Source organism: Plecotus auritus (genome assembly GCF_963455305.1).
Source record: "Plecotus auritus genome assembly, chromosome: 4".
NCBI classification, from domain to species: Eukaryota; Metazoa; Chordata; class Mammalia; order Chiroptera; family Vespertilionidae; genus Plecotus; species Plecotus auritus.
The window spans coordinates 33,126,335-33,143,442 of record NC_137775.1 but is presented as its reverse complement, the minus strand read 5'-3'; the positions used below and the strand labels follow the sequence as shown (position 1 = coordinate 33,143,442).

The window sequence follows — 17,108 nt, the reverse complement described above, 5'->3', positions numbered from 1 at the left end:
GTTTCTATTTGGGCTTTTTAAGGGTCTAGCAGAACACAGACTTCCCAATGCACTCCACTGAGTCAAGAAAAGAGATGATAGGGCCCCATTCACCAGCCTCCAAAGCCAAGTTCAGTAGCAAACATTTGAACAAATTAGACCCTTCTCATCTGAAGAGCAATTGAAGCCATAGACACCTCATCAGTGGGTTCCCTCCTGCTGCAGGAATGTGTACCTTTGACTCTCCCAGGAGTTTGGAGGGCTGTAAAGGAACAGCTGAAAATGACCACAGACTCCATGCACAATGAATTGAACATGGTCTTTGTTCTTTTGTTAACTTAAAGAGACACTGTCAAGATCTACAAGTCAAAAATTGAACCAAACATGCATCGTTTTTATCAGATAGGGAAAATCTGATAAAAGCACTCAGAATCCTGGGAAAACAACTATTCTGCTTTTTATAAAACTTTCTTTTTGTGGGGCTTACAAAACTTTTGTGGTCCCCAAGATGAGGGAGAACCCCAACAGAGGCTCCTGTGAGCGCCCACCCCTGAAACTGACATTGTGGAACTCTTCCAGAAGTTCAAGTATGGCTTTACTTTAATGCAGACAGGATCAATTTCAAACATTTGTGCAACAGCAAAAAGGCAGAAAAAGAAAAGAAAAGGAAAAAGCTCTGTTTGCCAAGGAGAAGCTGACAACTTTGTGAAAGGGGAAAATTCACTTTTGAGCTTGTGAGTGGGAGTCACAAACAAAAGCGAATCTCCATAATCAGAAAAAGTGTTGCATCTTGCATCGAAACATAAAAAAGCGAAAAGACTAACAACTTGACAGTGTCCTTTTAAGAAAGATGGACAATCAAATTAAGGCAGTCGTGCAAACCATGGCACGTAAATGGTTCCTCATTCTGGATGGCATGCACCACATCTGTTTCCATGTTAGAAAGTGGAAAAACCCAGGAGAGAGAAAGCAAGGGCAAACCACTCTATTTTCCATGCAGCTTCTCTTACACATTCACTGCAGTGTGGGGGTTTTCAAAGCTGCACATGTGCCGACGGACACTGGCTGGTGGGCGAGAATTCTGGCTGCCTCTTCCTGAAGATTGAAAAGAAAAAGACACCCAGTGAGTGAGTGGTTATGCATGTGTACAGATAAGGCGATGACACCACTCAGGTGGTGCCTGGGGCTGGGGCAGGGCCTGGCCTGGCTCCTGAGCCTTTCTCCATGTCATCTCCACCTCCGTGTCCTGGAACTTCCTTACCTATGGCTGTCTCTCACTGCCAGGCTCGTTTCTGAGAGCCACATCAGAGGAGTGCATTCTTTGACTACATCTTTCCAAGTGGCAGACATTATTCTGCTGTGTTAGTGTCTGTCCCAAATTAGCTTTTTCCCTCCCCTCTTGCCACCTCCCTTTATTCCCAATGGTGGTTCATGGTTTTATATCTTACACCACAGCTGCTAATTTTTCTCCACATTATCTATATAATAAAAACCCAGTGGTCGTAACACCGTAACAACCAAAGACCGGTCACCAGGAGGTGCATTGATGGGTCCTGCGGCACTCTGGGTCTGCATCTCATGCAATTTCGTGCGCTGGGCCTCTAGTGTTATTATTAAAGCATTGCTGTCACTTCATATAAAGTCACATGTATCTCCTGGTCTAATGGTAGAGAAGAGGGGAGTGGCAAGAGGTTGAAGGCACCTGTCACAGGGCAGGATGCCACCTCATTCCTTGGTTGGATGCCTCCTCATATGGCATATAAGGTAGATCAGGCAGGTGAGAGAAGCACTGACTGGACAAGACATGGATAAAGGGGCAGTCATGTGCAGTCCACCTTTCCATTATTTGTTAGAGAATAAGTAGGTTTCCCATGAACTATGTAGCACTTTAGAAGGTGGTGGGATTAAGCCATCTTCTTGTCACTCCACGTAAGAGGGCTGCCAGTTACAGAGAAGAATTTCAGGAACAATATGTTCAAGGTGAACCATCAGCAGATACTGTGGTGATATGGATGAGGTTGGTTGAACTGGGGAGAATCTCCCATATTAGGGAACTCTGCAGTGATGAAGTCCCCTCTAGGGCTCTAAAAAGCCACAAATATTCTCTATGAATCAGCATTGGACCAGCTACCCTAAGATCTTGTTGACAATGATCCAGTGTTAATCAGAAGAGGATCACAACAGCTCCAGGCTATCCAAAGACCTTGGTCATCTGTCCTCTTTTCCCATCAAAAACAGAGAGGAGTGGGAACTCAGAAGAGTGAGGAGGAACTTACCATGCCCCTTCCCATTACGAGTGTTTCAGGCTATGGCCTGACATGCTGGGAAGGAGAGGTGTCAGTTTGAAATTTGAAACATGAATACACAAAAATAGCTTTTTAATACCTTAAAGCAAGGAAACTGATCTGAATATAGAAGGTAGGGGAAAATATTTTCCATAGCACAGTTGATGTTAAGAGAGAAAATAATAGAATTTATCAATGTGTGTATTTCCAGTTTGGGCCATTCAATCAACCATTTGAAAATGTGTGATCCACACAGAACAATTTGAAAACCCCATCTAGAGATGAGATACCTTGGTGTAACCTTATTACTCCTGCAGTAATCCATTTATTTCATGTAAGTAGACAAAGAGATAATGATTGCTTTTGAACTTGTGAAAATAATATACTTCTGCTCTTTAATTTGCCCATCTGAAATTTCAATGGTCACAAAAACAATGAGAACAATAACAAGTAGAGGACATAAAGTAATAAAAGTATGATGTGTGAATATGCAAAGGAAATTACCAGTAAGAACGATCACTTAACCTATAAAAAAATATTACAATTCAATTTTTCATGACAGAGGCAGAAAATATACTCAAGACCTTTGGCCTTGCCTTGCTAAACTGCCTGCATCCCCTTGAATCCTCTAATTGTACCTATAGATGATGTTTACATGTTGTCTGTCCAATGGTCTGGGGAGCCAAGACCCTGGCAGGGCTGGCTTCATGGCCCTGTGACTAATGCAGACACCAGGTCCCTCATCAGAAGAGCCCTGTACTTGGGGTTTAGAGCTCCATAGTCATCTTTTTGAAATTCATAATAATTTTATCTCATGATTTGTGTTTTGTGATGTTGGAGAGGAAAACGGAGCATGTACTTTGGACTTGGAGCCTCAGCTCAAGCACAGTCTTGCCTCCCTGAATTCCCTAAACAGACCTTCAGTTTCTTGCTCTCCCAGCCCCTGGGACTTGAGTCAGCCTAGTCTGTCACTTCCTTCTTCTGCCCTGGGAGCACGGCCACCCTTCATGCTGCGAGGGTTCTCTGGGCACCAGCAGAGAAGATCAGGGTCCTGTGCAAGTGTCCTGTAGCATCTGGAGGCAGCCAATGGCCAGGGCCCTCTCCTTCCTTGACTGGCAGGGCCATTGTGCCTCTTGCCCATCCTCAGTGCCAGTGCCTTACAGACCCTGAACTGTTGTTGCAATACCCTTGGGAGTCACCTGTCTATTACTGGCTGAAGCAAGAAGCTCATGGGAAGGCGAGCTCCCTGGTTCAAGTTCTCAGTGGCATCTGCTCAGTGATCGGCTGGATGGGAGTGTGGCAACCTGAGAACTGTGCATGTGCAGACTTGCATAGTGGAGGCTGCAGCTTTCAGAAGGGCCTGCACTTACCCTGTCCATCCGCACCCCCACCTCCCCAACACACACACACACAAGGAAGCAGGCCTTTACATGACAAATGAAAAACGCCCTGGCAGGCAGTGAGGGAGACCACAGAAGAAAGGAAAGAGCTTCATATTTTAACGCTTTTCCCTCTGCATTTTGAACTGCCCCTCCCCCCCCCCCCCCCCCCCCCTGTTTTCATTTTGCACTGGTCTGCGCCAATGATGTAGCTGGTCCTGTGTGCTGGGATGTATGATGATGAAAACAACGTAGAAACCTTTCGGGCAGGCCAAGCGTGGGCAGACTGCTGTGTCTCCCAAGCGCCGGGGCAGGGAGCTCTGTGGCCTCTGCGGCTGACCTGGAGTCACTCCTGCAGCGAGTGAACAGTGTTGTGGGTCCTCAGGGAATTTCAGCTGTACTGACAGCCAAACTTCACAGAGCAACTCTCAGCAACCCCAAAGCCACCTTCACTAACTGTGGATAGAAACGGTTGAAAAACTACAGCATCTCCTTCATGGTGTCATTTCTTTAGTCCCCGCCCTTCACTTGGTGTTGAAGTGTAGATGACCTGTACATGCGGACACTGCTTTTATGAAAGGAGTGGCTGACTAAGGGTATAGGTTAAGCCTTGCACAATCTGATGCCAAAGTGGCCAACTGCATAAACCTGGGAGAAGGAGTTTGACTTCAGAGTATTTTTAGCAACTGTAAAACCACATATTTAACCAACCACAGATTCCAGAGCCAGAGCGAAAGCTTGGAGGGAAAATGGAGCATATGGGGGCTTGTCAATTATAAGTCCCAAATCTGTGCTTGAATCTTTTGGCAGATATTGTGGATTTAAAGAGACCCCAGAATTTCACTTAGAAAGATTCCTCTTCAATTCTTTGGAAAGTACAAAGTTTGCTTTTTTCTTTCTTTCTTGTTCCTTTTTAAATAAAGAGTCACTTCTTGTTTTAAACTCATGGATTGTGCATAGCTTTTCCCATTGTCTAAATTATATGTGTGTATATATATATATATATATATATATATATATATATATATATACATATATATATATATATATATATATATACACACACACAAATATATATATATATATATATATATATTTAAGTATACTCTTTGGGGGTACTTTGTTTGAATGTTAAATGCATTCTTTTCTTGATAGCAGGTTTCTCATACATCAGTTTCTATGCTAGGAATTATTCTTTACATGAATGTGAGATGTTATGAACAAGCTTAACTCATTATAGCACAGCAGTAATATCACTGGATAGGACTCAGGAGACCAGACACATTCCAACTGTGTATTTTCCCTTTCAGACCCAGTTTTATCCTCCATGAAGAAGGATTGTTGAAATAATACATGTAAAAGCTTCCTAATAGCAAAGTGCTGTCCCAGCTTAAGCCATTACTACTGATACTTTTCCTCTGAAGGATGGAGAAACAAGAGCAGAGACAAAAGACCCAGAGGTTTTAAATCTCAGTGTGTATTTAGATGAAACTCATTCAGAGTACCTCAAACTACACTTGACTCGTGGATTTTAGCTACTTTCCTTATTTAACATCTAGCAGAAAATAAGCTGAATTCTGTTAGCTCTCTGGATTTATTTTTATTTATTTATTTATTTATTTATTTTTGCAGGCAACGTTAGTGACATTGAATGGATGTGTTAGGAGCAGGTAAAGGCCAGGTACAGAGTCAGGCTAGCTGTCTGTGTCTGAAGTTGCCTGCCTGTGATAGGTTTGGAGGTGAATCTACATTTAGCACAGAAAAAAATGGTCTATACAATTCCAGATGGTCAGCTCACCATGGAAATAATAATGTGGCAGCTGTCCAAAGTAATTTTAAAGAATGACAGCAACCACTCAAGACCATTTTAGCAGACTGCTGTTACTTTTTTTTACAGATAAATAGAATAATCTGTAACTCTGTTTTTAAAAGCCAAATCTATTTTTCCTATTATCTGAATTTAAATATTTATTTCTCACCATCCGTTCGTCAGCATGGAGAATGGAGCTCTGACTGTGTGTAGGTCCTCTCTAAATGCTAATGTCTTCCACTATGCCTTTTAACAGATGCATAGTCCAGTAAGGCTCTTTGCAAACACACATAGTGCAGTTTCTCCATTTAGGGGTAAAATATTGCTCTATTTTTAAAATTCTTACTTATAAAGGTTTCCAAGCTAATAAGAGACTATGGAGAATGATTTAGTAAAATTCAATTAATTAATATCACAGCATTAACATTTGACTTTATTAAAGTCCCTTTTCTTTTTAAAACATTAAGAATATATTTCAAGTCCTCTGTGCATTATCATTAAAACTTACTTTCTCATTTTTAAGATATACTTTACCGTGTATTATTTACTGGCATATTTAATCTTTTTACAACATGCATATACATATGTGTGAATAAATAATATGTGGTAGTGTTCAGCATATTATTGGACTTTATACATAGCATCGCACTATATTTACATTCAGTAATTTTATTTACTAAAGCTAAACTGAATAATTATCACACTATAATAAAATAATTCTCCTGTTGATGGTCACTTAGGTTGTTTCCTACATTTTTCTATTTTAAGCAATGCTGCAGTATACATGCTTGGTTAAGTCTCCTTGCACACATATGGGAGACTTTTTCTACAGTTTGGACCCAGATTTAAAATTTGTAGATTGTTGTACATGCACATTTATTTTTCTTAAATATTGACCAATTGCTTTGCAAAGTTCTTCCACAACTTACACTAATAGGTGAGAATTCATATTATTCTTTCAAATTCTGTTTTTCAGGCATCTTTAAATTTGACTTTTTATTATGGAAATTTTTAAAGACTATATAAACATAGAGCAAATGTTAAACTGAACACCCATATCCTTATTATCCAGCTTCAATACTAACCAATGTATATGTGAATCTCATTCATTTATAGTCCCACTTACTTATTTTAGAACAAATCTAAAACATTGTCATTTTATCCATAAATAATTCAGTATATGTCTACAATATAGGTATATATTTTATAATAAAAGAAAAATAATAATGTTATCACACCTAAACACGTTAATAGTAATTCCTTAATATAATCAAATGTCCAGTATTGGAAATTCCCTGATTGTCTCACATATTTTTATTTTACTTTTGATTTTAAAATTGGCATTCAAATAAGATATGCTCATTGTTTTTGTTGAGTCTCTTGAGTCTTTTAAATCTATAGATATTTCCTTCTCCTTTTTGCTTGCTACTTATTTTCTGAAGAAACATTGAGTACTTCTCAGTTTATGTATTTTACTGGTTAAATTCCTGTGGTGTCATTTAACATGTACTTCTGTCCCATATTATTTTCTTTAAATTGAAAATTAGATATGAAGGCTTGGTCAGATTCAAGATTGATTATATGGGTAGAATAATTTATATGAGGTGGTGTTTATTTCCTATTATACAAGACTGGGAAGCACATAAATTGGATTGTCTACTAATCCCATTAAAATTGATCAGTGTGTTCAGGTGTTGTCTGCCTGACACATATATTATAAAACTCCCCCTCAGTCTTTCATCTGATGGTTTTAGCAGTCATTGATAATCATTATGTGGAACAATTACCTTATTACAAAAGTATAAAATGGTGACATTATAATACTATTATCCCTTCTGTAACTAGATTTTTTTTACTAAAGAACTTTCTCTTATTGGCTACTTGAATCCTATGAGGTAGAATTCAAAAGAAAATGCAAGCCAAATGGATGCTCCCCCCTCCCCCCCTTATTGACCCATGTTCAGAATAATGATTTGGTTTTCTAATATTCTTCTTCAATATTGATCAGTATGTCACCTGTGCATCTGCTTCTATTGTCAATTGTTTCTGTTGGATTTTTGATTATATGGTACTAACTCTTGCATGCCTAAACATAGTTTATATCAGATAAGACATTGTATAGATGTATATTTAAAACTAGAGGCCTGGTGCATGAAATTTGTGCACTCGGGCGAGGGTCCCTCAGCCCGGCCTGCACCCTCTCGCAGTCCAGGAGCCCTTGGGGGATGTCTGACTGACTGTTTAGGCCCACTCCGTGTCAGTTGGACATCCTTAGCACTGCCACAGAAGCAGGAGAGGCTTCCGCCACTGCCACTGCACTCGCCAGCCATGAGCCTGGCTTCTGGCTGAGGGGCGCCCCCTCCAACCCCCCCCATGGGAGCGCACTGACCACCAGGGAGCAGCTCCTGCATTGAGCATCTGCCCCCTGATGATCAGTGCGCATCATAGCAACTGGTCATTCCGCCGTAGGGCCAAAACCAGCTCTCTGACAACCCCGAGGGGTCCCGGATTGTGAGAGGGCACAGGCCAGGCTGAGGGACCCCACCGATGCACTATTGGGTCTGGGGAAGGACATGGAGGTTGGCCAGCAGGGGAGGGGCTGTGGAAGGGCTCCAGGGAGTGTTCAGCTCATCTCGCTTAGTCCCGATCAGCCAGAACCCAGCAGCAAGCTAACCTACCGGTCAAAGCGTCTGCCCCCTGGTGGTCAGTGCATGTCATAGCAAGCAGTTGAGCGGCCTTAGCATATTATGCTTTGATTGGTTGAACAGCCAACTGAACAACCGGACACTTAGCATATTTGGCTTTTATTACATAGGATAGGATTATGCGAAGGCTCTAGATGGTGTAATCTCAACCAGAGTTGCTTCACCACTTTCTCTGATAAGTAGAGGGAGACATATCAACTTATCCCAATTAGGAACAGAATTGAGTCAAAGTTAGTTTGCAATTTGGATAGGAATCAGTTCACAGTAGGGCATATCCCTTCAGGACTTTTTCTTCTTTTTATTAAATTTATTGGGGTGACATTGGCTAGTAAAGTTATATAGGTTTCAAGTGTACATTTCTATGACACATGGCCTGCATATTGCATTGTGTGTCCACCACCCAAAGTCAAATCATCTTCCATCACCATATATTTGACCATCTTTACCTTTACTAACTCCTATCCCCCTTTCCTCTGGTAACCACCATACTGTTGTCTGCGTCTATGAATTTTTGTTTGCTTGTTTCCCTTGTTTGTTGCTTTCAGTTTTATGTACCGCATATGAGTGAAATCATATGGTTCTTAACCTTTTCTGTCTACTTATTTCACTTAGCATGATATCCTTCAGGACTTTTAACAGAGCACCTGGCTGTGTACTAGTACTCTTCATTTGGTGGGTCTCTATCTCCTCAGCATTAAGAGACTGAGGAAATTTCATCCTACTTTTCAAGGATTTTCAGTTTAGATTTTTGGCCTCCTGCCACATACAACTTTAGAATTAGACAAATGCCTTGAGAAGGAACCTGGACTACTTGTTAGAGTGCCTTTGGGTTTGTCGGTCCAGCCTGTCTGATTGCTAAGAGTATTTTATAGTTCTCTCCACAGGTGGATCTGTCTCCTCAGCATTTGAAGGACTCTATGAAAATCAATTCTGTATGTCAGAGGTGTTTGGCTTATCTTTTAACCTCTGTAACCTACCCAATTGCAGATATCAGCAAATATTTTGAAAGAAAAGTGGGACGTGTGTTAAAACCTCGTATGCCTTTCATTTTATCACTCCAGCTTCAAGTGGACACAGGATTTCTCTGCCTTCCCTGCTCCTTCCACTGACTCTCTGCTTGGGCCAAACATGGGTGGATACTCAGCCTCTAGCCAGTGCCGGGAATTGACAGATGCCCCAGGGAAAGCAGCTGCAGTTCTGCTCACTTCTCGGTTCTCCTGTCTCTGAGGTTTTAGTTTCCCTAATCCTCCCTACTTCAGCAGCTTTCTGGTACTATAAAAAGATAGCTTTTGTATTTTATATTGCTTTGCCACTTATTCTTGGCAAGAGCTGTTCTACTACCATGTATTTTTCTTCTACTAAGAACCAAAAGTCTTGCTAGATTTCTTAATTTCTTAATCTTTGCCAAACTGATGGTTGTAAAATGATAGTTTTTTCCCTACCTCTCTTATTTGTTCATGATATCTCCTGAACCTAAAGAATTCTTACTTTCTACAGTTTAGTGCATATTTCCTTCAGAATTCTAAGATGTTTATTAAGTTCTCGAGCACATTTCAATATGTGTTATATCTTTGCATCTCTCCTGTGATCCTTTTCAGCTTTATTATATATATACTAGAGGCCCAGTGCACGAATTCATGCACAGGTGTGGTTTGGCTGGCCCGGCCCCAATCAGGGCAGGTCGGGGCCGAGCCTGTCTGAAGGAGGAGATGGCAGGAGGTTGTCCAGCTGGCCCTCCCCAATCAGGGCTTGATCAAGGCCAGGCTGGCTGGGGCAAGGGGCTGAGAGCAATTGGCCCGCCGGAAGCAGGAGAGGCTCCTGCCACTGCCACTGCACTTGCTAGCCCACTGTGAGCCTGCCCCTGATGAGGGGGATGGTCGTGGGGAGGGGCTGTGGGGGGTGGGGCAGCTTGCCCCACCCCTGATTGGTGTGGGGGGACTGATTGGGGGTGGAGCTGGCTGGGGGGAGGGGCCACAGGCCAATCAGTGTGGTGGGGGCTGATTGGGGGTGGGGCCAGCCATGAGGAAGGGTTGTGGGCGGTGGGCCAGTTGGCCCCACCCCCAAGTGGGCCATGGGTGGTTGGCCAGCCAGCCTTGCCCCTGATCGAAGTGGGGAGGTCAATCAGGGGCAGAGCTGGCCAGGGGGAGGGGCTGCAGGCAGTTGGCTGGCTGGCCCTACCCATGATCAGGGTGAGGGGGCCAATCTGGGGTGGGGCCGGGCAGGGGGAGGGGCTGCAGGAGGTTGGCTGGCCAGCCCCGCCCCCTATTGGAGTTGGGGGGACAATCAGGGGCAGGGCCAGCTGGGGGAGGGGCTGTGGGCCAATTGGGGTGGTTGGGGCCCATCAGGGGTGGGGCCAGCCAGGGAAAGGGCCATGGCGGGAGGGGGGGTTGGCTGGCACCCCCGCCCTCGATTGGGGTGAGAGAGTCTGATCAGGGGCTGGGCCAGCCAGGGGGAGGTGCTGCAGGAGGTTGGCCAGCTGCCCCCCCCCCATTAGGCAGGTTCGCTGGCCGCAGTGGGCGTCATAGCGACTGGTCATTCTAGTCATTACAGCATTCCAGTCACTGGCTTTTTATAAATATAGATTTGATGTTAATTCTTATCTCCTATAGTAGGTATGCCACAGGTTTCTGAGGGCAGCATCCATGTCAGTTTGACTATTGTGTGTCACGTTATCTCCCTTTTACCTGCCTCAATTTTTAGAAATAAAAGGAAACTATATAATTTTTCATGAAAATTGGTTACTTTTAAAAATAAAGGAGTGCTCTTAAAAATTATGTCATGATAAAAGGCATAAACTGAGACTTTCCTGAGTTTACCAGGACATATGGTCACTTATTTATGATAAATGGTCAATGAATGATTTAATAAATCAAAACAAAATGGAGAGACATTAATATGAAAATAAGACTGAAGTAGTTCTGAGCTTCTTCATCACTGTGGTAATGGCAGGAATATCCAAAGCACCTATTATATTGCTACTAGAGGCCTGATGCACGAAATTAGTGCAAGAGTAGGCCCTCACAGCCCCGGCTACCTCGGCCACCCTCGCAGCCCTGGCTTCATCCGGAAGGTCGTCCAGACGGTCGTTCTGCTGTTTGGCTGTTTGGTTGATTTGTATATTACGTTTTTATTACTATAGGTTAATTTCTAAATTAATTCTAACATTAAAAATTGACTATCATAAAATCTCCAGCAAAATTTAAATTTAAAAAATTAGTAAAAGTAATGTATTAATTTGTGTGCATGTGTATGTGTGTATGTGTAAAAACTAAAATATATATAAAAATGTTAATGGTGTTTTCTGTGATATTTAGAATTGTTGGTAATTTTTATTAGCTGTTTTGTGCTTTCCTATATTTAAAAATTTGCCCATAGTGAATATTTATCTTTTTTTATATGAAAAATAGTGACTGCTATTACAAAAATAAATTTATTATAAGTCATAATTCAGAAGTAAAATTTCATCTCTTCTTTTTAGTTTTACCCCAATAAACTAAGGTATTAATAGGAGCTATGAATATACTTTATTTTTCTCCAAAAAGAGGTAAGGTAAAAATTCTAAAAATATATATTAAATATGAGAAACTACTAAAGAGAAATATCAAATAGAAGTTATAGAATCTGGAAATCCATACTGATATATTTTATCTAAACAAATACTGAAGTCTTTCTTATTTCAGAATTCTATAGTAGAAAAAATATAGTCATTATGCCATAAATAAACTATTTTATTGTATATATATTTTAAAAATGTTTATTCTCACATGTAGGCATGTTCACTAATGAGAAAATAAAAGTTCAAAATTAGAGAAAAGACAAGTTTCATAAAAGGAAAACTATCCTGCTATGTTTCCAGATAGACTTTAGGTACCCAACAGCTAAAGTGAGTCTTTTTATTATTTTACTCTGATTTATCCAGACAGAAAGAGGAAAAAAAAAATGAAAACACTTGCCCAAAGCTAAAATCTTCACCTGTGAATGTTTTGAAAAGAAAAGAAAAGAAATGATTACTTTGGTGAAGAAGCTTAAAATTGACGTTGTAACGATAACAAAAAGGACTTACATAACTTAAGTCTAAAATTTTGTGAGACTTCTGATATTGTTGCCTAAAGCACTGACATCAATATTAGATATATGTTTCCACTAAAGTTTATTTTATGCTATCATTTCTCTATAAGCAGAGGCATTAATATTCTCATGTCACCACCCATCAAACCAGAAAAATAACTGAATAGGCAATAATCATACAATTCCTTTCACAATAGAATAGTCACCATAGCCCCCAAAGAAATATTAGTCATATCACAGCCTACTGAGAAGGGGAATGGGAGATATTAAAACTGGTATAAGAAGACTTCTGATTCTGGCTAAGATATGGCACCTTGGGGTAAAGCAATTATTCCTCTGAAAACAACTAGAAAAAAACAGATAAAACATTTTTAAAAACCCTTTAAAGACATTAGGAAACTGTCATGGCAAGCAGAATCCAAGGGACCAATAAATCAGAACGAAGAGAACTTTGAAGAAGTAAGTTGATAATCTCTAAGCTCTATTTTCCCTTGGGATATCTGATCATTCTTGGTACAGGAAAACGGACTGAGAATCCAGACAGAGGGTCTTAACTAAGAGATAAAGAAGCAAGAAAAACTTGATACATTCACAGGCCTTTAGACATAGAAATTTGAGTTCAAGTCTTCCAAGGCAGCCAGGAATTGAGGAGCCAAGATCCTGGAGAAAGGAAGGTCAAGAAAAGTGAGACCAACATTTGATGGGTTTCCTCTAGAAAATTTTGCAAATTTTACGCTGCACAAAGCACAGGGTACAAAGCTAAGCAGAAAGTTGCTAAAACTCAGTGAAGTTTTTGGAAGTCTCAGAGCACTGAAGAATCAAAATAGGAGTTCAAGACATTTTAAAGAATGAGAGACACAAGTAAAGAGTTGGGGCCCAGGTTCTTGTTCAGCACCCCTGGGAGGCTGTACCCTTGGACAGGATGTACCAGGAGAAGCACAACAAGCTGTGTACTACTGCAATACACACTCAAACCAGTTCAGTCCATAATTGGAAATCAACATAAGGAAAAATACATGGGAATATGTAAGTATTGATTATGCAAAACACAATAGCAATATAAAATATGTGCAAAATTAAAATGCACTACATAAAAGCACCAAAGTTGACACAAAGTAAATGCAGTGAAAGTGTTTTAAGATACTTGCCTTGTTTGAAAGTGACAAAACTGCTATAGTAACTTATTTGAGATTAGGAAAAGTTAGAGAATACTTATTGTAGTCGCTAGGGTAACCATAAAAAGAATAATAAAAGAATATAAAACTAACAAATTAATGGATTGGGAAAATTGAATATTAAAATACTAGATTAACTCAAAGAAGGAAGAAAGGAAAGAAACAGGACATTTTTAAATGGAAATAATCATTTCAGAGAGACAAGTAGAAAATAGTTTGTCAGCATTTTTATCAAATGTTATTGAACTAAATATTCTAATTAAAAGGCAACACTATTAGACTTACTAAAAAACTAAATCTAACTTTGTGCACATTATGAGGGATTCCCTTACCCAGAATCTGCTTCTCAGCCTGGCAGTCACTGCTCCCAACTCTCACCACCCAGGCAGGTCCAGCGGCAGAACTTGCTTTGTTTGCCCAATAACAATGATACATCATCCAGAGTGAGACTTCTATTAAACAAGTCCATGTAAAAAGGTCGTCATACACCAGAATTCCAATTTCGTTTTGCAATGGGAAATAATGTGCAGGATTTAGGATACTAAACTATACATAAGTAGACCTATAGGTAGGGGAAGACAACATTGGGTAGTTGCCTGTTCTCAGGGAATCAGAGAAGAGGTGCAGGGTGGCAAGTTTCAATACTTAAACATTTGGGGCCATGACACTAAGATAGTTTGCTTCATCCTTTTAGTCCTAGGGATCATCTTGTCATTTGGACTTAAATTCTCAAAAATCCCGTGGGTCACAGTTTCCTTCACCCAACTTTACACCCGAGAGGTCCATGGTCATTTTCATTGTTTGTTGCAGTGACTGCTCTTCTCTTTTTGTGTCTAATCAGTCTCACCCTCTTGTAGGTCAATCATGCTTTAGATGTGTTAACACATTACATCTGGTCACAATTCAAATATCATAGGTTTGGAGCCAAACAACCCCGAGGTGAAAGCATATCTGTGCTTACTGTTTGTGGATCTTAAAATATAGTTTTGTAAAGCAACCTTACTTTTTTATTTTTACCTTTTAAGCATTTATCTCTGTTCACTGTCTTCACCCCAACTGGCAAAGCCTTACTTAGGTCAGGCCACTATCGTCTTCCACCTGGACAGCCCTCCCCCACTTCACCCCCACCCCAGAGCTTCACCCTCTCAACCTTGCTCTCCTCACACTGAGGTTGGGGTGCTAGTTCTAACACACACTTCTCACTGATCGCACTGCACCCCTGCTTTGTCACTTTAGCAACTTCCCATTGTTCAGAGGACAAGATCCAAGCTCCTAAGGCCTGGGATCAGGTCTCGAGTGATCTGGTCTCAGCCGACCCTTCCAGTCTCTTCTCATCACACCTGCCTTTTTTCTCATCTCCAGGCATCCTGGAATTATTTCATTTCCTTCAGCCATCAGTGCTTTTTCCAGCTTATAGCCTTTACACTTTTATTCCTTGACTTATCTACCCAGTCCCCCCTTCCTTTCTTAGCTAACCTCTTTGCTCCTTCAGAAGTCTTAGCTGAGATAAAACTTTTTGGGGGGAATGTTTCCAGCCTCTATGCACTGGAGATCCTTCTAATCCTTAAAAGAACTCACTACACTTGTGGTTACTCATTCAATGTCTGGTCTCCTGGCTAGATTTCAACTTCCACAAAGCAGGGGCCAGATCTGATTTGTTCACCACTGTATTTCCTGCACTTGCCCCAATGCCTCATAGTAGGCACTTGAAAATCATTTGCTGAGTGAATGGGTCATCAGCACTTCTCTTCCCAGTCTTAAAAAAATGGTGTCAGACCTTGAAACCATTCCAACCATCAGAACAGAACTGATTTTATACTAGGATCAGCCCTAGAATAACTTTTGGCTGTAAACCTTTGAAGCTAAACAAATATTTTTTATAGAAAATTATTGTCAGCCCTATGAAACCTTCTTCTTTTTTTCATTTTGCTAATATGCTCTAGTCTCTCTTGCCTCTTCATCCCCCCAACATAGCTCAGCCTAGAACACTCTCTCTGTATCTTCCCCCACTTTAACCCACCACCTGGTGTAGCTTTTAGCTAATGGAACCATGGTCATAGCTCTTCTTTGACTTAGTATGGGCTTTTGAGGCCTTCTCCGACTCAAAGGTCAATAGCAGAGGCCCCTGCTATATGGCTCCTGAAAGCACACGCTCCCCCTCCTCTGCCATAGGACTTCATCCTGTCACAGGGTCATCGTCAGGTTTCTTGCTGGTGTCCTCCACTGCACTTGAAGTTCTCTGAGGTCATGGACCATGCAATAGATCTTCACCAGCAAACTGTCCACAGTGTGTAAAGCAATAACCCCTCCATATATTTTTTAAACAAAGGACTGGATTATGGAAACCTTACTAAAATCACCTGACATGCTTGCGAGAAGACATAATCCATGGCTAAGGTCACAGACCTGGCTGCTGACAGAACTACAGCCATCCCTCTGCTCCCTTACCCCACTCCTGCCCTCTTGTCTTAATTTCTTTTGATTTTGATCATATAGGTCTTAATTTTTTCCCTTTGTTAATACGTTTTTTTACTCCCCATCCCATATCCACTTAAGCCAAATAACATAATCAGTGCAAAGTCTGGTTAAGTAGAAAATGGTACTAATCTCACAGTGCTTGAGAACATTTGCTGGGAGCCAGATAACAGTATATATTTTCATAACTGGAAAGTCAGGGAAAGGAAAGTATTTCTTATCGTTATTGATTTCTTTTAAGCAACGTGTTTTTCAATATGGTTAGCGGTATCACTAGTGACTTGGCCAAATTTTGTTAGCAGTAGACTCCTCATTTGTCTTAAGAATAATCTGCATAGAGGGTATTAAGTTGCCTTCAACTATAGGAGGTTTCTCTTACCCCTTTAAAATAAAATCAAGTAACAGACATTTTGGGGTTAGCTATATTAAATATTAGCTGATTTTCTTTTACTACTCTCCTTGAGGCCGAGGCACAAATCTGGCTGCCAGCACCGGCTTTCCTCTGGCACCCAGGACCGGGCTTCCCTCATAGCCCTGGCTTCGTCCAGAAGGTCATCCAGAAGGACGTCCAGTCTAATTAGCATATTACGCTTTTATTATTATAGATTAAGGACAGTTAGCAAGTAATACTTTATTGTTGTCCTGATATATTTTAATTTATTCAGAAAATAATGTTGTAATGCTCTGTTTTCCTTTAAAAGAATCTTTTTTTGTCCTCTTTGTTCCTCTTTTTTTTTTTTTTTTTTTTTTTTCTTTTCATTTTGAGGTAACTGAGAAGCATTTTATAGCCAGGAATCTCCAGAAAAGATCTGGTTGTTAAATTTGTTTGATTCTACACCTCACACCTGCATAATAAATGGTGTGCCAGCGCCATGGTGTTTTCTTTTCCTTCCACTGGCATATGTACTGGAATTTGGGATAGTTACTCCTGTTTTGCATGGATAGGTGATTAATTATTTGGCTGGCTGACTGGCCACCACTATGTAGGTTTTGTAGTTCCTTTTGGTCAATGTTTCCAAATATAAAATGCTGGTACTTAGAAGTGACTTATTCAGATGGCAAGGGAAAAAGGATAGGGGTTGGGTGGAGATGGGATTACCCTGGTTTAGACACTTACAAGGCTTCTGCTCATCTCAAATCATACCCACCTCTCTGTGAATTGCCTCCCTGATCCTACTCATGGGGAACAGGAGTGATACTTCTCTGGAAGACAGTTTTATACTCAGTGACTC

General features: G+C 40.9%; 1 protein-coding gene across 3 annotated transcripts in view; it reads right to left on the bottom strand.

The window, feature by feature from the left end:
• The window catches only part of GRM1 (glutamate metabotropic receptor 1), a 329,346-nt gene that overhangs the window by 12,678 nt on the left and 299,560 nt on the right, over positions 1-17,108 (bottom strand). The window contains exon 9 of one of the 3 annotated variants that reach the window (XM_080666098.1): positions 990-1,074. The exons of the other annotated variants lie outside the window; for them this stretch is intronic. Within the exon in view, the coding sequence (XP_080522224.1) occupies positions 1,014-1,074 (61 nt within the window). The 3' untranslated portion in view covers positions 990-1,013. The remainder of the gene's footprint in view (positions 1-989; positions 1,075-17,108) is intronic. 3 annotated transcript variants of the gene reach the window in all.